General features: G+C 41.5%; 1 protein-coding gene across 3 annotated transcripts in view; it reads left to right on the plus strand.

The window, feature by feature from the left end:
* Nucleotides 1-673: 673 nt before the first annotated feature.
* Nucleotides 674-22,381, plus strand: part of galnt7 (UDP-N-acetyl-alpha-D-galactosamine: polypeptide N-acetylgalactosaminyltransferase 7) — a 40,535-nt gene continuing 18,827 nt past the window's right edge. Inside the window, exons 1-7 of one of the 3 annotated variants that reach the window (XM_034187374.1) lie at nt 674-1,014; nt 11,317-11,428; nt 11,562-11,880; nt 14,351-14,517; nt 15,846-15,976; nt 17,246-17,325; nt 21,423-21,605. In XM_034187374.1, coding sequence (XP_034043265.1) covers nt 892-1,014; nt 11,317-11,428; nt 11,562-11,880; nt 14,351-14,517; nt 15,846-15,976; nt 17,246-17,325; nt 21,423-21,605 — 1,115 coding nt within the window. In that variant the 5' untranslated portion in view covers nt 674-891. Of the gene's footprint in view, nt 1,015-11,316; nt 11,429-11,561; nt 11,881-14,350; nt 14,518-15,845; nt 15,977-17,245; nt 17,326-21,422; nt 21,606-21,820; nt 22,004-22,381 lie in introns of all 3 variants that reach the window. The other 2 variants (XM_034187373.1, XM_034187372.1) reach the window with 2 other exon arrangements.

Genomic DNA, 22,381 nt, shown 5'->3' on the forward strand with positions numbered 1-22,381 from the left:
AACAAGTTGCCCACCCCTGTATTTGTTGATAAGTTTGCCACAAATCACCAAAATCCCAGAATAGAGTTGCTGTAATAGTAGGGCAGTATGTATATAATGTGTATAATTTTGGACTGAGAAACTGAACCAAGGCTACACCTAACAGTTATTTTCATTATCATTTCATCTGCTGATTATTTTCTCAAGTCAATACAGTCTGTAAAATGTAAAAACATTTTACAGTCATTTCAGACGCAAATTTTTATATTTATGTCTGAAATGTAATATTTTGAACCATTCACTTTGGTTACAACAGTTAATCACTAGTTTTATGAAAATAAAAATTAATCAAATAAGATTTCTGATCTTTGTCTTTTTTGCCCCGGGTTGAATGTGCGCCTCTGATAAAACCCCTGGCCCCAACCAGGACCCCTCAGCAAATTGTCTAGAACCGCCACTGCTGTGACAGACTGGTGTCCTGTCCAGAGTGTAGACTGTATATATACGGTGTACCCTGCCTGCTGGAATAGGCTCCAGCTCCCCTGTGACTCTTAACTGGAGTAAGCAACATAGAAAGTGAATGATGATGATAATCATAAGAATACTGTAATAGTAGTGGTTCACACTCCGGAGCAGAAGGTGGCACCAAAGCGCTGGTTGTTAGCAGCAGTAACCAGGGGGAAAATGTCCAAGAAGAAGAAGCAGGACGAGCTGCGGTTCCTGCTGGTTACAGCGTGTCGTTGCAGCAGGAGGTTCGTGTTGGAGTCGAGCTCGTTAATTAAGCTGTCTATCATCAGTCACGTTAACGTGTTAATAGCAGTCTGCCATCCTGCCCGAAGGTCGGAGCAGGTTAGCAGCAGCTAGCTGAATTAGCTTGGCGGTTAGCTTCGCTCCTCGGCAGCGGCGTCCAGGATGAGGCTGAGAGTTGGATTTATTCTGCGGAGTTTGATTGTAATCGGGACATTTCTTGGTTTACTTGTGCTCTGGTCTTCTCTGTCGCCGAAAGTCAGTGATGACGTTCCTTTTGGAAGACGGGTGAGTGAAAGTGAAGCTTAATTATGAAAGAGAAGGGGGGGGGGTGTTAATCAAAGATAGCAGCTGACGATAAACTGGCCTCCCCCACCACCCACAGCAAAGTAACACACAAACAGTAAAAACACTGTTTTTTACCTTTTATAAAGTGACATTACCAGGTGCTTCCTGCATGTGTTACTGTGTCTCTTTACGTCACTGTGTTTCACAATAAGGCGGAGCCGAGCGAGCAAATAAGTAAAGATTAGCCTGTCATAGTCAACCGTGACAAGCTTAATCCACATAATATCATTAACACCACTACGATTTTTACAGAAATGATTAATTTTTTGTAGCCCGGGAAGTTTGTTGCCACACAGGATACAATTAATGGAATTCATGCAGCATTTTAATTTTATTAGTTCAATAATTGATGTTAACAAATTACCAATTTGGGAGACACACACACACACACACACAATTAAAAACACTTTTTTTTTTCTTCTTACCTTTTAAAGTGACATTCCCAGGTGCTTCCTGCATGTGTTGCGTCTTTGTACGTCATTGTGTTTCAAAATAAGGTGGAGCTGAGCAAATACGCATAATTAGCCTCTAAAGCCAACCACACCAAGCTTAATCCACATAAAGATATCATTCACACCACTCTGAATTTGAAAGCAATTATTAATTTTATGTAGACCGGAAAGTTTGTTGCCACTCAGGACACAATTAATGGGATTCATGCAGCACTTTTAATTTTAGTAGTTCAGTAATTGGTATAAACAAATTGGCAGGGTTGGGTAGGATTACTTTGAAATGTAATCCAAAAGTAATCAGATTACAAGTAATACAAATGTATTCTTTCAAAGTAATCCTACCCAACCTTGCAAATTGTCAATTTTCTTTAAAATTGGAGAAACACACAAAACAAACAGTTAAAAACACACAATAAGATGGTAAAATAAAATACGGTAGTGGGCACTGAAAACCACACACGAACGCAAACGAATGATTCTGTTGCAACCCACCGCCGCAACTGTCACATGTTAGCTGTACATTCTTTACAACACTTACATGTTCCAGCAATTTCTCTGAAGTTGGCACATTGAGCACATCGACCTTGCTACCCAGCTGAAGACATGGTGGGCCCTGGCACACCACAAGGACAGACCATGAACGTTCAGCTTCAAGATTGCCACCTTAAGAGCCAATTTTTTTCAGGATCAGGCAGGCTGTGATTCAAGCCGACTCAGATTTCAACGAAACATGGCTCAGAGGTGGAACCTACCAAGAAACGAACTTTCACAAATTTTTTGACCGAAAACCAAACTGTGACCTTGCCAGGGGTCATCAAAGTTCAAGGCAGAAATAAGCAAAACTGATAATGTCATTAAATTCCCTTCTTTCAAGTGGTGTAACATTCAGCGCCATCAAGTCCCCAAGCCAGTTTAACTATCAAATGACTTATGGAGGAAAACTCTTTCATATTAGCTTGGGGGATCGATGGCGCTGAATATAGGGGGCCTCAAAGTCTGGTCATTTTGCAAAATTGGCTGTATTTAAAGGCCCATAACCCTCTGCGCCATTAACACCCCAACCAGATTTCAATGTTATCAACAAATATAGGCCCTACTCTATCAAATGCAACTCAAAAAACATTGGGGTCTTGGTGGCAGTGGCCACCAGGGGGCGCCAAGATTTTCAACTTGCCCAATTTTGGGGAAGTTTAGCGCCACCTGGTGGCCCGCACCATCAGCCTTTTTAACAGAATTTGCAGGAGTGGATAAACTAACATCTCTACTTTATATAACAGTTTGCAGTATTTTGGGGACTCCTATTATACTGGTTTGATACCCCTTTTAATCAGGTCCCCCCCCCATGTGGATGTCCCAGATGGACACACAAAGCCACAAGTGGCAGACCAACACTGGGCGGGAAATGGGGACACCGGACGGTGGGCAAAAAGAGACATGAGACAAATAAGAAAGGCTATAAGACAGGGAACCCCAAGGATAACCAATAACATGGCCGAAAACAGGTACTGGAATCAACGGGTGGAAAATAGGACATGGAGCCCCTTAATTGATTCAGTTAGAGTATTATTGTGAACATCAAGAGAGAGCTTAAATGAGGCAGTAAGGTGCTTCAAAACACGTTTAGCACCCAAATCATCCCAAATATCCAGTGAGAGGGAAAACCACACATTGTCTCCAAATCCAATTTCCACATAACAAACCATTTTAACAAACCTTGATGAGCATAATGCTCCAGATTGTATTTCTTCAATATATTTTACTTATTTAGTATTTGTATACTGTGGTCAATAATGCTCAAAAAGGGTGCAAGTGTAAAAGTGGTTTTGGAAATGCATTCTTAAGATTTGGATTCACCACCCCAAAATCCATTGAAAAACTCCATGCAAGAAAAATCGTGTTGACCAGTGTAATATACTTGTTATAATGTGATTGTGCCATCATAAAATACTCTATGTAAAGTAAGTCCCTTCGGCTGCTCCCTTGTTTGCACTCGGGGTCGCCACAGCAAATCCAAGGTGGATCTGCATGTTGATTTGGCACAGGTTTTACGCCGGATGCCCTTGTGAAATGCTTGTGCAACTAGGGACTGTTATGAAAATAATTGTACAAAATCATGGGGATTTGGGTGCTTCAAAGGTTTTTATTTGGACAGTGAAATCAACCAGTCATATAACCTGAACTGCATTAAGACGTATAAACGTGAGGATATCTTTGGTATGATGATAAAACTCAGCAAAATTAAATGAATTGTTACACAGCTTGAAAATATTTGAACAAACCTCATTCACATGCAGAATATCTATACATTAAAAGCGTGTGTGAGTTTAGTATGTCCATTGTGAGTACATATAAATTTTAAATACATTACAAAAAATCCATGCATGCAGCCGATCTGCTCTGTGTAAGCCCGATGTGGATCTGGCTGTATCCGCTGTCGCGACCCCAAACAAAACCAGGAGCAGCTGAATGGACAACAGCTATTATTTAAAGCCACAAACACGCAGTGTAACTCCTTCTGGTCTATACTTCTCCATCAGTATTCTCAGAGGAAAGAACAATCATTTCTAATTTAAAAACCTTACAAACTAGGCCTCACTAGCCTTACAATCTAATGCATTTTGTGAGTGCAATGGTAAGAATATTTCATAAGGTGAAATATGGACTGTTCCATTCATCAAGCCCGATTGCCATGCTGGCTTGAGGATGCTTTCCTCAGGCCAGTGAAAAGTTGTGACAGAAATTTGTCGACCTCTTCATCCGACAGCACCTGTATTTTAGCTACAGAGACATCCCAGTGAATATGGCAAATGTCTCCAGACAACTTACGCCATACTGGACCATTATTGAGCTCGTTTAAATCGTCTGTCACCAAAACAAACCCTGCCGTGTTTGTTTTAAGATAAGCGCCATCGTGGCTCGTGTGAGTGCGTGGTGGTTGCGGTGTGCATAGCACAAAATGTATAGCACCAAAATTGCACTGTAAATGGAACAGAATGGGGAAATGGTACGAATGGCCCATATTACATGACATACAAACCACTGATCAAATGACAAGGATCTATTTAGGCGTTATATAATGTGTGATAGAGCATGAATGCAAAACTGCACAATCTTGAAGTAGCAAATTGAAGCTATACTCAATGGAAACGTGGATTTAAAGCACAAACACTCACACACATTAGAATATTTAGCAGGACTTCCAAATCCAATGCAAAGATGACTACTGGAATTACAATTAACAACAGTTACAGGTAATTTGTGGACAGTGATCTGATGTTAAAGAATCCAAAAGTAATATCTCTACTGATTGTTATTGCTGTCAGTTAAGGACATCAGTTTACACTAGTCGTATTCCTCTGTCTGAAGGCTTTAAATTTGGGGATCTGTACCCTCAGACAAACAATGTTGAAGGCTACTAGTGCATTTGTGCTGGTTTAAAGTCCAGCTTGGATGACTGTTGCTCTTGCTTTGAAGTCAGTTTGACTGAGGGTGGAGAAGAGCTACTTTACACATGCTCACACATAACCTGTTTGTTTGCTGTGGCAGATCTGTCATGCTTTAAAACCAGTCTGGACAGTGAGTGGATTGTATAGCCTTCCAGTGCACAGTCTGCCATAATTATGCAAAAATCAAACGAACAGTCTTAACGGGGTTTTGGTGCACAGCACTTGTGTTCTCTTGATTACTGCGTCCTCTCACTCCTCTCCCCCACATTGGCCTCATAAATCAGGCGAGGGGAAACATTGCCAAGCAAACCAAACTAAAACTAGAGCACTGTGCTCATAGAGTGCAAACCTATGCCACACTAGTTTTCCAGTTCCAAAAATTTTACCTTGTAAAAAATTTCCAAGGTAAAATTTCCAACAAAAACAAATAATCTTCAACCTAGAAGACTGAAAATTTCCATTTCATGGTACATAAACATGATATAGTATGGTCTTGGCAAAATGTAGCAGAGATGGTGGCCAAGAAGTTAAGTTCGCTCTTTTTGGTGTGGAAGGTTCCTAGTTCAAAACCCACCCTTCGCCCATTCTCCATGTAATATGAATTTGCATCGGGAAGGGAATCTGGTGTAAAACTTGTCAAATCAACATGCAGATCCACCTTGGATCCACTGTGGCGATCCCGAGTGCTGACAAGGGAGCGGGTGAAGAGACTTTCCTCTGTCTTGGTAAATGTTGGTACGTTTCTTGACGTGTCACCTACATTTGGAGAAAAAAAGAGGGAAGTCTTGGAGGAAAAATAGAAAAAAAAATGTGGGCCTTCTATCATGTTTCATGATCACACATCCTTCCCCTGAGGTTCAGTCAGGATCTTTTGCAAATTTTGGGGAGTGTGTGGTGTGTAAATGCCTAGAAAAATGTATTCATAGGAATGGTCTGTAAATTATTGTTAAGTGTGGTGAAAAGATGTCTTAAACCTGGATTTCAAAAGAAAAGAAACCATCAACAGAAACGGATTAATCCGTAACAGTGAAATACAATATGAAAATGCCTTTGAACCAGTTGTCCTCTACGTGACCTTTGGGACAGTGTAGACTTATGTTTAAAGGGCACAGGTCATGTGAAGGTTCATGAGGCTTAATGAAATATAATAGGAGCAAATGAAAATAAGGACTTGTGGGATGTCAGTGTGTATACAGGATTTGTCACACTGAACACTGAGTCAATATTTGCAAATACGATTATGTAGCAGGAAATGGCTATAAAAAACATCTGTTGTACCTCCTCCAGCGAATGTAGTCAGTGTGCGTTTAAAAAAAATGGACGGACAAAGGTGAAATGGATGCATACGAATGTCCAGTGACTGACCTCAGACAGATGTGACTATGAAGCTTGAGACTGAAAGTGCTGCCAAAGGTGCATCAATGAAGTATTGAGCAAAGGGAATAGTTATGTACGTTTTTTTTTTCTTTTTTTTTTTGAAAATACATTTTCAGAAATTTCAACAATGAAACAATAAAAAAAAAAACCCTGCAAAGTTACTCCTTTACTTCCTTTAATGTGACAACATTTCAATCCCACTGGATTTTCCTCTGGTCATTGATTTGATATTCCTTTAAAATCAGGTCATTAGTCAGACATTTGTCTCTCAATCTCCATCATCTGCGGTACAAGAGTTCATGCTTGACTTACCTGGATATGCCTCAAATTGGCTTTTGCCTTGGCAGACTTGAGGATTTAGGTATGGGAAAAATAACTTCAGGAAAAGTCTTATGTTCTATAGAACAGGACATGTTCACAAGCTTATTGACATAGCAAATTATACCAATACACGTGTATTGGATTGATTGTACAAAAGGGAAGGAGAATCAGAAGAAAATATCATCAGATCATGCATGCATTCATGTGGTAATTCATACAATTGGGTTAGCCAGCATGTGTTCAATGACCTGATTAAAAAGGGGTATCAAACCAGTATAAGAGGAGTCCCCAGAATTCTGCAAACTGTTATATAAAGTAGAGATGTTAGTTTATCCACTACTGCAAATTTAGTTGAAAAATGCTGGTGGTGCAGGCCACCAGGTTGCACTAAACTTCCTCAAAATTGGACAAGTCAAGTAATTTGGAGCCCCCTGGTGGCCACTGCCATCAAGACACCAGTGTTTTTTCAGTTGCATTTGATAGAGTAGGGCCTATATTTGTTGATAGCATTGAAATTTGGTTGGGGTCTTGATGGCGCAGAGAGTTATGGGCCTTTTTAAATACAGCCAATTTCGCAAAATGACCAGACTTTGAGCGCCCCCTATATTCAGCACCATTGATCCCCCAACCTAATCACTTGATAGTTAAACTGACTTGGGGAGTTGATGGTGCTGAATGTTACACCACTTGAAAGATGGGAATTCAGTGCAGTATCACTGTTTGCATATTTTTGCCTTGAACTTTGATGACCCCTGGCAAGGTCATAATTTGGTTTTTGGTTGAAAAATTTTGGGATAGTTCGTCTCTTGGTAGGTTCCATCTCTGAGCCATGTTTCGTTGAGTCAGCTTGAATTGCAGCCAGCCTGATCCTTAAAAAATTGGCTCTTGAAAGTCACATTCTGTTTCCTATTTTTATGCTAATGCGGCAGAGGGCATTTTAGCATTGCATTATATTTAAAAAGTACATGATCACACTGCTGCATTAATAGCTTGGGTTGGGTATCGAGAACCGGTTATTTTTGGGTATTGTTAAGAAATGATTTGACCCACTGATATCGATAGCCTTTTTGCTTAACGATTCTCTTATCGGTCTTTCAGAGCAGCCGTTGTTTTTGAGGGCGTTTGTCGGAAAAATTATCATTTCTCTACTTTGATTACACACCCTGCAGCGGGTCTTTAATCAACCGTTTCTGCAGTGCGGCTTTGCTTTGATCCTTGAACCACCGAAGCAGTGCTTTGATCTGCTGCTTTGTTGGTTCATTGCTTCGCTCCTCTTCAGAAGCGGCAGCTCCGCTTCTTAACCCCTCTCAAAGCCATTAAAATATGTAAATCGTGAGTCACTTTTGTGCAGATTAATTTGACTAACTGGGACTCTTGTCTTGTTGCGAGAAAGAAACGAGAATCGTCCTCTGTTCCGTGGCTCCAAACGCTGCGCTGCTCTCGACTGAGTCTAGAGTCCAGTCGGAATTAATAACTTCAAATTGAATCGCCCTTTAAATCAAATGACACCTCTTTCCAAACGTAATACCAACAATAAACTGCAATCAAGCACAATGTTTTGGTTTTTTTTCCTCCCAAACTGAGACATCCTGCGCTGATGTGCAGCAGCCCAAGACTGTATGGCTGCAGACCTGCAGACTGCAGCAGCCGTCTGAGTTCAGCTCAGTATGGAGAGACATTCATGCCATTAATGTCTGAAAGGAAATGCTTTTGACAAAAACTACACTTCTTTTTTTTTCTATTTATGTCCAGAGATCAAGGTTCCAGTGACCAATTTCATATTTATTTACTTTAAGACTCATAATGTTGTTGACATAGAAAACGTGTAAGGCCTACTTGTAGTACACAGAAAATTCACAGGAGGTATTGATAAGGAATCGGATCGATAAGCAGAATCGATAATGGTATCTGTCGATTAAAATCTTATCAGTACCCATCCCTATTCCTATCTGAAGTCAAACATGGCTGCCATGGTGGCCATATTGAAAATGGCACCTAGAGCCATTGGTTTACACTTTTTAAAGATGTTAAAAAGAAATTTGGTACAAGGGTAGCTAGTAGCTCCAAAATAAATCTGATAGGTTTTTAAGTTATTTATTTATTTATTTATTTATTTATTTATTTTTACTTTGGCTTTGATACAACCTTTGGTGTTTAGCCATGCCCACATTTCTAACTGGAACTGTGATGTATTGTATCATAAAGGTGAGCTACAGTGCCCGTAGCACTATTTGGATGAAATTTGCCATTACAAACCTGTATTGCTGTCTCTTATTAAATGTTAGCTGGTTCTAACTACCTCTGCTAAATAGATCATTATCATTTGATTGGATGATTGTATGCCACCTACAAAAATACATACTCAGCAAAAATGCAGGGTATGTGATGTTGCAATGGGTCAAATAATCAATGTTATTGATAGTGTTTTTGTAGTATTTACTGTACATTTTTGTTACATATGTTTCGCTTTATTGCACAGCTCCATTAGCTTTTTATAAAAATGCTTCCATGACACAAGGAGGCTAAATCTAGCAGCTGTAGTGTTCGCAGAAACATCTGTAGTGAATAATAAAGCACTGTCAGATAATGGGTTGGATACGTTTGACTGAAGAAAACAACCTGCTCTTCTGAGGGTTTTGCCTAACTCACCAGTGTCAGCAAACTGCTTCCCAGCCAGAGTGTCTCTAATCACACTAATCTATTTAGTGCCACATAAAAAAAAAATCATTCACGCAATGGAAAGAATATTTTCATTCGTTGAAAGATGGCACATACACCTCACTGAATGGTATGTTCTGTCTTTCAGCTCATGTTATATTCTTACCATTGCACTCAAACATTTATTATTTGCATAATATATACACTCAACAAAAATATAAATGCAACACTTTTGGTTTTGCTCCCATTTTGTATGAGATGAACTCAAAGATCTAAAACTTTTTCCACATACACAATATCACCATTTCCCTCAGATATTGTTCACAAACCAGTCTAAATCTGTGATAGTGAGCACTTCTCCTTTGCTGAGATAATCCATCCCACCTCACAGGTGTGCCATATCAAGATGCTGATTAGACACCATGATTAGTGCACAGGTGTGCCTTAGACTGTCCACAATAAAAGGCCACTCTGAAAGGTGCAGTTTTGTTTTATTTGGGGGGATACCAGTCAGTATCTGGTGTGACCACCATTTGCCTCATGCAGTGCAACACATCTCCTTCGCATAGAGTTGATCAGGTTGTCAATTGTGGCCTGTGGAATGTTGGTCCACTCCTCTTCAATGGTTGTGCGCAGTTGCTGGATATTGGCAGGAACTGGTACACGCTGTCGTATACGCCGGTCCAGAGCATCCCGAACATGCTCAATGGGTGACATGTCCGGTGAGTATGCCGGCCATGCAAGAACTGGGACATTTTCAGCTTCAAAGAATTGTGTACAGATCCTTGCAACATGGGGCCATGCATTATCCTGCTGCAACATGAGGTGATGTTCTTGGATGTATGGCACAACAATGGGCCTCAGGATCTCGTCACGGTATCTCTGTGCATTCAAAATGCCATCAATAAAATGCACCTGTGTTCTTCGTCCATAACAGACGCCTGCCCATACCATAACCCCACCGCCACCATGGGCCACTCGATCCACAACATTGACATCAGAAAACCGCTCACCCACACGACACCACACACGCTGTCTGCCATCTGCCCTGGACAGTGTGAACCGGGATTCATCCATGAAGGGAACACCTTTCCAACGTGCCAAACGCCAGCGAATGTGAGCATTTGCCCACTCAGGGTCGGTTACGACGATGAACTGGAGTCAGGTCGAGACCCCAATGAGGACGACGAGCATGCAGATGAGCTTCCCTGAGATGGTTTATGACAGTTTGTGCAGAAATTCTTTGGTTATGCAAACCGATTGTTTCAGCAGCTGTCCGAGTGGCTGGTCTCAGACGATCTTGGAGGTGAACATGCTGGATGTGGAGGTCCTGGGCTGGTGAGGTTACACATGGTCTGCGGTTGTGAAGCTGGTTGGATGTACTGCCAAATTCTCTAAAACGCCTTTGGAGACGGCTTATGGTAGAGAAATGAACATTCAATACACGAGGAACAGCTCTGGTTGACATTCCTGCTGTCAGCATGCCAATTGCACGCTCCCTCAAATCTTGCGACATCTGTGGCATTGTGCTGTGTGATAAAACTGCACCTTTCAGAGTGGCCTTTTATTGTGGGCAGTCTAAGGCACACCTCTGCACTAATCATGGTGTCTAATCAGCATCTTGATATGGCCCACCTGTGAGGTGGGATGGATTATCTCAGCAAAGGAGAAGTGCTCACTATCACAGATTTAGACTGGTTTGTGAACAATATTTGAGGGAAATGGTGATATTGTGTATGTGGAAAAAGTTTTAGATCTTTGAGTTCATCTCATACAAAATGGGAGCAAAACCAAAAGTGTTGCATTTATATTTTTGTTGAGTATACTTTTGTGGTTCTTTGATAACTAGAAATCAGAATTATTTTTTAAACTCCCGCTTGGACAGCATTTCCTTTACCACCACCATCACAAGTGCCTACAAATGTTTGTACAGTATTACAAATGTTATTAATGCTTGATATAATAATACGCTCCTTCTGTATCTGAAGGAAGACCATTTTCAACCCAAACCAAACTTGGCAGAGCAGTTTAAGCCTGTGGTGCCGTGGCCTCGTGTGGAGGGGTTGGAGGTTGACCTTGACTCTATCAGACTCAAACATGGTAGGATGCGCCAACATTTTTTTTTTAATTTAAAAAAAAAAAAGAAGGTGGAAGGACTTCAGTATTTGTTATGACTAGAACAATGTAGTGTTGTCTCCAGCTGTTGTTATTACTCTCTGCTTGTTTTTCCAAGGAGGAGCCAACCCTCCCCAATTTCCTAACCAGCAACCTGAGCAGAACCAGGTGATAGAGAAGCAGTATGTGACATTTAAACCCCATATTCATGCTTACAACAGCCCCACACTGAAGAAAGGCCTTCTGGGAAATTTTGAGCTCAAGGAGCCTGAACCTCCGGGAGTCCCTGGGGGTCCTGGAGAGGGATCAAAGCCTTTTATACTGGGTGCAGAGTACAAAGACGCTGTCCAGTCTTCCATCAAAGAGTTTGGCTTCAACATGGTAGCCAGTGATATGATTTCACTGGATAGAACAATCAGTGATATCCGCCATGATGAGTGAGTAGTACAACTTTGCATTTCTATCACTGTTGCTTTCACTACCTGTAAGTGCACCAGACACCTCAACGACCCTTTTTTGTCCATTATCCATCCATCCATCCATTTTCTTTCGCTTTATCCGGAGTCGGGTCGCGGGGGCAGCAGCTCAAGCAAAGCCGCCCAGACCTCCCGATCCACACACACCTCCCCCAGCTCCTCCGGGGGAACCCCAAGGCGTTCCCAAACCAGCCGAGAGACGTCCCTCCAGCGTGTCCTAGGTCTTTCCCGGGGCCTCCTCCTGATGGGACATGCCCAGAACACCTCTCCAGCGAGGCGTCCAGGGGGCATCCGGAAAAGATGCCCGAGCCACCTCAACTGGCTCCTTTCGACGTGGAGGAGCAACGGCTCGACTCCGAGGTCCTCCTGAGTGAACGAGCTCCTCACCCTATCTCTAAGGGAGCGCCCAGCCACCCTGCGGAGGAAACTCATCTCGGCCGCCTGTACTCGCGATCTCGTTCTTTCGGGGATGACCTTTTTTGTCCATTATTTGTTCATTTTTCTTTTCATTGGCCCCTAAATCAATTTAACTAGAGCCGCTGATCATTTCTTTCTTCAAGCACAAACTTGAACTTTCAACTGAAAAAAAATCCATTGGTCTTTGTAAAGCTGCTTTAGACCATATGAACAGAAAAATGCAGCAGTCTCCTTACGAGATGTGTAGCTTTAACTCAGTGAAACGGGTAATGGGTTGTTGATAGGGCTTTCCTGTAGGATTATTTTGTTTGACCAGTAATCATCCTCATGAAAGCCAAATCCTCTTTCCACCTGACCAAAGGATTAGTTGACCAGTGACTGTCCAGGATCCACAACAAGTTTTGAGACGTACTGTATTTTCTGGAGTGTAAGTTGCGTTTTCTTTTTTTTTGCTAGTTTGAAAGGTCGTGCGACTTATAGTCCAGTGCCACTTATATACTGTGGGGGGGGAATCACAATTCACGACCACAAATCTTTATTACAGTTTATATGAAAAACGTGTGATTGCACTGCCTTTTTTGTAAAAAACAAAAAAACAAAAAAAAAAAAAAGAACTGAGAGAGGTGGAAGCTTCTTAACAGGGCTCAATTACTTTCAGCATGTGTTGTAAACAGTCGAGTCACACTTAAAGTGTTCGTTATACAAGCTTTCCTGATTGTGTCACTAATTTGAGGTTTTCCTCATGTCAGGCTCCACATAAAATACAGTTCGCAGTCATGCTTATTTCAAGCAAATAAATATGAATAAATGCCCGTATTAAACGGCAAAGAGTGCTGTTGAATGACACAAACGACTGTGGAAACGGTGCACAGGGACAGACCTTCATTTCTATAGCACGGTAACAATGTAAACAGACAAATGTCACTGTGAGCTGATTTTAAAACAGAACTTACCATAAGTTTGCGTTGGACCGCTCTGTCACTTTGGGGAATATTCCTAATAGAAAGTATAATCCACCCTTAATTATTAAATAAGGAAGAGGAAAATTCCCAAACAGCTGACTTCACTCTGGAAAGAGACTTAAATAAAGCCCACTCTGTCACCCGATCCTAAAATGGGGGTCTTGGCAGATAGCTGGGAAAATCTGCGAGAAGAGGCCGGTGTGCATCCAGAGGGAGAAGCCACCTGTGAGGCGCGCCCGCTGGCCTGTGCCTTCCGGCGGCAGGAGGGGACAGGGTGATGGGGTGAGTGCTCCTCCAGCTGCAGCGCAGGCTCAGCCCTGCTTTTCACCCGAGCCTAACAGTCTTTGTCCTAAAGATATGGATTTGACTTTGGCTAACACTTTGGCAGAGGCTATGTTCTTAAGCAGGATGTGGATGTCAAATAACAGGAACAACCAGAATAAGATAATGGAAGACCACACTTTTTAATAAGGAGGGTCTTATTTTTATTAGAATTCTAATGATGATTTTTTCTATTTTGAAGAAGCCTTATTTGAAAGTACGAGGACAGCTCTTTTAAAGAGCATTTAAATTACATTGTGCGTTAACCTCACATCTGTTCAGTGGCTGAAAGAAGCAGTTTACTTGCAGTTTGCGCATGTAACAAAAACAATCAGCTTTTAACCTTCCATTGCTAAAGCAGCGTTTGTGTTATAAATAATAGCAGTCTGTTCACATTTTGTGCCTGTATCATGACATTAATTAACTTGTTAGCTGCGCTCCTTAACACGTGTGCCTTATAAATAAATAATGTGGCAATTAAATTAATTTAGCTTCTTCTTGCATGAAGTGGTAAATGTGGCTTATATTCCCGAAAATACAGAACTTAACGAAATTTTGAGGCAGTGTGGCTGAGAAACTGTCTCATAACTCACTTTGTACAAGACAGATATATTGTATTTTAAACTGTAAAAGAATGTGTAAATTAGCTGTACTAGCTAAATGAGTTGTACCCGGGGCAGTTGTTCACACAGACACAAGCATTATACTGTTTCTTTTTCAACTTTCTCCAGGTGTAAGTACTGGCATTATGATGAAAGATTAATGACTTCAAGTGTGGTGATAGTCTTCCACAATGAAGGTTGGTCTACACTGATGAGAACCGTCCACAGCGTCATCAAGAGGACACCGAGAAGATACCTGGCTGAGATCGTCATGATAGATGACTTCAGCAACAAAGGTCCGCTTTTGGAACTCGCACTATAATTAATGGATTGCCTAACTTGGGGCTGGCCAGATGTGCTCCTGGTGTGCACCTGCCCTGCTTCTCCTCTGCTCCACCCACAGCTAATTAACTCTATTAGGCGTGCTCAGCCATTAAGGAGCTAGGAAATACCAGAGTTTAATAATCATGTGTGAGCTGCACAGGTAGACATGAAAACATGCAGGGCAGTAAATGGTTGAAGAAGGCGTCCTTCCAGGAACCAGGGTTCATGTTATAATTTTGGTCTGATTATTATGACCTAATAAGATCATCTGTGCACACTGCAGCTCCTGATATTGTTTGGGTTGTTGATGCACATGTCTGGCATTGGTTTGTCAATTTGGTGGATAGTTCCTTTTGAATGGAGGGGGGAAAATGAGCCTTTTCCCCCACCATTATTGTATTTGTATCAACAGTATGTGATAGCATTAGATGTCAAAAGTTAAACGTTTTCTGACTTTTACTTCCTGCCACAGTGACGAGGACAAAACGGGTGTTGTTTTACCTTTAACCAGGACAAAAGACATGCAGCGAGAGATGGAATGTTGAAGTGCAGAGAGTCACCAGGTTTTAATTGGGTAAACATGAATGATTTGTGTGACATTACAGAGAGGAATTTCTCTGTAATGTCATATAAAGCATTAACTTTTTAGGAAACCAATAGCACTAAAGCTTCCATTTTTAATAGAACACTGCAATATCCAAAAATTCTCTACCTTTCAATTAAGTAAATTATAGTCGATTTCTTTTCTTCGCCTGTTAAATAGGTGATAGTAACCTGCCTCAGTTTCCTGCAATTGTTTTCACTCTACAAATAAACCGGACCATGGTTCAGTTTAATCCAAACTGTGACCACCTCCTTTGGTTGGTTTTCTGAGTAGAAAAGAACTTGTCCTTTAGCCTATTTCAAACATGTAGCCGAGGACAAATCAAGCAGAGAGTGGCAGAGATTTGACATTGACACTTCAGTGTATGAGTTTATATTATGTAGCATTTCTGTATCACTTTGCTCACGTTTCAGATCAATCTTCTGAAATCGTGATCTTTTCAGTGCTTCTCTTCTAAATTGACGTATTAAATTGGATGTTGGCAGGATGGGACACAGTTGTGTTGCACTGTGAGAAAGAGAGCAAGCAAGCGCTGCGCAGTCTGTAGATTGCGGCACAGAACCAGGATGGATAGAACAGGGCACACTTATGAAGTGCACATATTACTTAATCAGTCAGATCTACTGCACATTGTGTTCTTCACTCTTGATTCAGTACACTTTTCTTTGTGGCCCTCTTGTGTGAATATTTGTGCAGTTCATCTTAAGGAGCGTTTGGAGGAGTACATCAAGCAATGGAACGGTCTGGTGAAACTCTTCAGAAATGACAAGAGGGAAGGTCTCATCCAGGCCAGAAGTATTGGAGCCAAGAAGGCCACTAAAGGACAGGTATGATATTTTTGTTTGATTTCACTCTACAGTTATAACTTATCACTACTACTGCTGATAGTACTGTATCTGCTTTTATTACTGGAGCTACTTTTGATGGGGCTACTACAGTACTTTCAAAATGTTGGTGACTTTTGTTATAGTCTGACACTGAGACTTGACAAGCACCCCTCAAATTTATAATTTGGGTGTAACAGTACACGTCTCTTATGATTCAATATATATTATGGTTTCACAGTCATGGTACAGTTCAAATGATTATTGTCAGCTTTCCTCACACAAGTATAGAAGAAACGATTTACACAAAATTAGAAAGGTGGAATAATACCAATAGTTGGCTTGAGTTACAGTTTCTACATCCTGATCTTTCTGTTTTTACATTACATTTTGCATAATTATATTAAAAACAAACATCTGAACATGACAGTATAATTCATAGGCAGTGTTGCAGATCTCACAGGTTTTTTTTTTTTTTTTTTTTTGTGAGGTCTTATTGGAATTTTTTGTGGTTGTTTTAAGCCCCAGTCACACTGTGATGGATCAAGGAAACTTATGAGGAACTGATTCTGTACCTTCATGTTTGTTTTTGTCCAGCAAAAGTCATTTTCCCATCTGCAAAATGTGCACCTTCTGGTGTCAGCCAAGACCGTCTGAAAGTTTTGCCGTATTCAGAACTTGGAGCGGATATCAGGCAGAGAACTTTGCCACTGCTTGCTCATTTTTTGCTGTTTTGTCCTCTGCATGTCATTTATTTTTCCTGCTGTTGTCCAGCTGTTCATTCTGGTTGGTCAGAAGTCCAGTAAGCTGAGAAAGGACCAACATATATATATATATATATATATATATATATATATATATATATATATAAAATCTGAGAAGACACAGCGGAGCATGTTCAAGACAGGAAACATGACGTCATGCTTCCAGAGCACCATACACTTTTCAAATGCAGCTTATTAGTCTGTAAAACAGGATAATACTTCTGCCCAGTGCAGACCTCCGTGGAAATGTGAAGTCATGTGTCTGTTATTGTCCCAACTCCATGAGAGACTGACGTAGTTACCAACGGAGAAAATACGTAACCAGTCCTTTTTCTCTATCTGCCACAATGTAACTGGGCATTTAAACTTGGGTGCCAAGTGAGAATGAGGTTCTTGAACATTCCTGCAGTAGTCAGCACTCCTTTTGTTTATGTGGTCATGTGACGGGGCATTTGGTAAAGCTGATGGCTGTTACCATCACATCACTGTACACAAAAATGTGTTCCAGGTGCTGATCTACCTGGATGCCCATTGTGAGGTTGGAATCAACTGGTACGCTCCACTCGTTGCTCCTATTTCCAAAGACAGGTACAGAAATGGCTTCATACACACATTAATGGTTGCTGTCAATGAGGCATTATTTATACTGGTTTGCAGGTTGTTCTTATTATTGTTATGTTTGCTGTTATTGTTTTGACAGTTCATTATTCAGTTATGTTCATAGAGGTTATATATGAGAACTAGAGTCCACACTCCCAATGGTGGCTACTAAACGCAAATGTCCTTTTCATGGACAGCGACATGACACCTCCTAACCAGGCAAAATATTGACAAAGTTCCTGGATGTTAATGCATTTTCAGTGGGGATTTGCAACTGAACACACTCAGAAAAACGCTCGCAAAATACGTGTTAAAATGCCATTCTGACCTGGATATCGAGCCAGTAAAATTAATTTACATTAAATTATGTAAGGAAATTATTACACTTACTCTGACACACACACACACACACACACAAAAATTCCCAAATAGTATTGAAAGTTACACAGATCTGATCTGTTCCAGCTCTAATGCTGAACTGAGCTGCTGCTGTGTTCAGCGCAGCTCCTAAAACCATTACTACACATACATACACACGCATATATTTATATTTTTTCTTTACACAGTTATCCTTTATTGACGGAGTTTCATTCATCAAGTTGGTGTGGGTGCACAGCTCTGTGAGAGGCTGTGACTGTGAGCGGCACACCGCGGGTCATTATAATCTCTGAGCAGTGGCTCGGTTATTCTAAGGTGCAATTTAAAAAAAAAAAGAAAAAAAAATCACAAACGACAAGTATTTTAACTAGACATCAGTCTAGCAGGGGAAAATATCAACTAGACATAAGTGAAGAGTTAATGGTCCGTGTCCTCAGACAACAGAGGCACGACAGGCAACATAGACCTTTTTGTTGAACAAATGTCATGGACAAAGTGACAAGAATAACCTTTTCAGCAATATAAAATAATTAAGAACCACACTATGCCTCTTCAAACTGAAGTTTTCATATAAGAAATGAGAATAAAATTAGATAAAATGTCAATTCTAAAACTCCGGGAGCTCAGTGAACTTAAGCGAGTCACTGTCTGCAAGAGAATCTTGTGGTGATAAATCTTTCTTTGCTGACAGCTACAGTGCATCTAAAAAGTGTTCACAGCACTTCACTTTTTCCACATTTTATGTTACAGTTTCATTCCAAAATGCATGAAAATCATTTTTTTTTCCTCAAAATTCTACACACAATACCATAGTGACAGTGTAAAGATTTTTGAAAATTTATTACTTATAGAATACATTTCTTGGATGCTCCTGAATACATAATCAGTGATGTAACCTGGGGTCATCAGATGTTTTGGGTCTTTCAACATCATACACCCTCGCCCAGCCATGGTTGATCAGACCAGGCTTGTGTTCAGATGGCATTTGCTACTCCCTATGGATTTCCTCTCCTGATTTAGTGTGGTGGGTGGCGTGTATCTGACCCAATCTGAACCGGCAGTAAGGATTCAAAGAGTTGCATCCAAATGTGGTCTTCCACGCTGGCTTACCCATGCACAAGTTCACGAGGCTCACCTGGATTGTTTGTGCTGTGAACAGGCATGTTGGCATCTGTGATGAAATGTGATTTAAGAAACTTGAAAGACAATTTGGTGACTATATATTGTTACAACTTGTGGATAACTGCAAAATAATATAGTGCATGAGCTATGATGTAGCTATCACTGCATTCACCAGTCAGATGGTAAGAATTTGTCACTTGCTGAAAGCCCCTTTCACACCGGGCCCACTTCGAGTTGCGTCGTGCGGCGTCATGATGACGCCACGTGGAAGCAACCCAGTGCCGAGACTAGGCATGGGCCGGTATGAGATTTGGACGGTACGATAATCGTGGGCAAAAATACCACAGTTTCACTATATTATGTATAGCTTTAAAATGTGCTTTATCATCATTATGGCTATTTGCATATGAAGCGCACGTGATTCAGGTGCACTAATTGACGCAATGTCTACCTCTACAAGCACTATACCACTGATAAATTTAGAGAAAATACCAAAATGATCATCTCTCTTTTAGACATGTAGCAGCTATCCTGTGGGAAACATGACTTACTTGCTTAGGGAGAAACGTGGCTGGAATAACGTCCAGAACTCCCGATGCTCAATATTGGCCCAGCTTCACCAACAAAGTGTTTGGAATAGATATATTTGTTCTTCTTGACATGTTTGTGTGAGAAATTTGGTCGACCACAAGCACGACTCGAGTCCACTGCTTGTACTTCTCAGTGGTTTCAAAGACGGGATAAAGTTTACTCCTTCCATGTAATCCTTTGCAGGTATCTTGAATCGCTCAGAGTCCGACACAGGCCATAGCTACGATGCTTTGTTGCCACCGTTTTTGGTTTGAAGGGCTATTCTGTGGAAAATAAAACGAAAAGGCCGACTTGGTCCTTTTAGACAGAGTGAAAAGTTCAGCACAGGCTTTGCCTCCTTCAGCCATGATGCAGAGCTAGCTAATGTTAGCTGCCTGTTTGTAAACAGACAGAGGTGCGCGCCAGGGGGAAGGGCGGCAGTGGCTGCCTCCGCTCAGCTTGTCAAGAATTCGCATAACCCGCTCATAAAGTAGGGATGGTATAAAGGAAAATTTTAGTGGTTTTGGTACCGTGGCTTTTTCATACCACAGTATACCATGAAACAGGTTATCAGCCTATGTCTAGCCAAGACGATGTAGGTCAACGCCACAACAGCGTGAGGGATGCAAAGGATGAAGTGAATTGGACACCAAAAATTAAACATGTTTAATTTTTTCTGCATCGAGCACAGGACGCAGGAAGGAAGTGGTTTCAACACAAGTCAGGGCAACGCAATGGTCCTCAATGTGACTTGAAGCCACACCCTCACAATACAACATTACCTGATGCTAATTTATGATTCCTGCTGTGTTCCATTGTTCCCAAAGTATAAATCACGCAGGATTGTTTTTATACGTGTACACAATGCAGTAAAACTACACGCTCAAAAAGGGCACAAAAAAAATACTGATTGCAGCCGGCCTGCTGCTGCAGCTCCTCACTCTTCTCTCACAACTGTGTTTAAATAAAGTCCATAAAAGTCCTGCTCACAGACTGATTGCCAGAGACAGGACATGTCCACATCCAGTAAAAAGTCCCGACATCTCCAGTCCACTCACGGATGATTCGTTCGCGCGCGCACATGTGAACAATTAAAAGAAAGGAAAAAAACTGGCTGGCTGCAGGCAGTTCCTCGCTCTCCCCTCAAACTCTATCACTTTGTTAAATAAAAGACAAAAAAGGACATAAGTCCTGCTGACAGACTGACTACCAGACACAGGACATGTCCACATCAAGTATAACTCCAGACATCTCCACATTTACACACGGACGGTTCGTTTGCATGCAGCTCACGGCCAAAGGAAGAAAGATAAACTATAACAAATCAGAGTGCAGCCCTGCGCAAGAACATATAAGAACCAGAATCAAATCAAATCAATTTTATTTATATAGCGCCAAATCACAAGAAACAGTTGCCCCAAGGCGCATTATATTGTAAGGCAAAGCCATACAATAATTACGGAAAAACCCCAACGGTCAAAACGACCCCCTGTGAGCAAGCACTTGGCGAGAGTGGGAAGGAAAAACTCCCTTTTAACAGGAAGAAACCTCCAGCAGAACCAGGCTCAGGGAGGGGCAGTCTTTTGCTGGGACTGGTTGGGGCTGAGGGAGAGAACCAGGAAAAAGACATGCTGTGGAGGGGAGCAGAGATCAATCACTAATGATTAAATGCAGAGTGGTGCATACAGAGCAAAAAGAGAAAGAAACACTCAGTGCATCATGGGAACCCCCCAGCAGTCTAAGTCTATAGCAGCATAACTAAGACTGACAGAAGACTGTACACTCTGATTTCTCTGTACAGAGGACCTGCAGGCAGAGTTCTCCTCTGCACTGTCACCTCCTCTCTGCCCCCCTGCTGCATGCACCTGACACAGACATTCCTATGTTGTCATGACGCCACAAGAAGCAACTCGAAGCAGGCCCAGTGTGAAAGGGGCTGAAGGCAAAAAAAAAAAAAAAAAAAAAAAACTGTTTGTGTGAGTCCATGTGATTCACTTGTGTGTGTCTGTGTGTAGGACTGTATGCACAGTACCCCTTATAGACTATATAGATGGTAATGAGTACAGTGTGGAGCCCCAGCAGGGTGGCGATGATGACGGCCTGGCTCGAGGAGCATGGGACTGGAGCCTGCTCTGGAAGAGAATACCGCTGGGCCCCAAAGAGAAAGCCAAGAGAAAACATGTCTCCGAGCCCTACCGGTACACACAACAACCGGCATGCTAACTCTCATCCCTGTTCTGTTTATCTCCATCCCTTTATCCCACCTGTCCTTTCCTCCACTGTGTCTCCACCCTATGTCTTTGTGTGTCACGTCCGCCATTTCCACTGGCACGGTTATTGTTCATGTACACCACCACTACGTCTTCCCCCATGTATCGTGTTTGTGTGCATGAACCCCCGCCCACTCTGTCAGAACTGTGTGCACGGTGCCTCTGATCGACAGCATCGATGGCCAGGAATATTCCATCCATCCCCAGGCTGGAGGAGATGAGGACAACTTTGCTAGAGGAGCGTGGGATTGGAGCATGTTGTGGAAGAGAGTTCCTCTGGGAGACAAAGAAAAAAAAATCAGAAAAACTAGGACTGAGCCCTATAGGTACATAAAATATATTATTAATCTGGACATAAGTACTTGATGGGAGGTTACAAACATGTCTCAGTCAGCTTGGAAAAAAGCCTGTAATTACATTTTTTTAATATGTAATTTGTAAAAGAAAACCAGATAGTTAAAATCAGGGTTTTCTAACAGGGTAGTTGGAAGCAGGATTTAGTAAAAATTGAAGTGAAATGGTGCAATCTGACATGTTATTTGGGCTAGTTTTTGTGACTGCATGATAAAGTTTTGCCAATAACACATTTTTTTTATTTAACCTAAACAAGACCAGCAGAATTCCCAGCTTACCATTTCAATCACTACCATCATCATAATCATCACCCATCATCATCATCATCACCATAATCATAACCTTCATAA

This window comes from Thalassophryne amazonica, chromosome 15 (genome assembly GCF_902500255.1).
Source record: "Thalassophryne amazonica chromosome 15, fThaAma1.1, whole genome shotgun sequence".
Lineage (NCBI taxonomy): Eukaryota > Metazoa > Chordata > Actinopteri > Batrachoidiformes > Batrachoididae > Thalassophryne > Thalassophryne amazonica.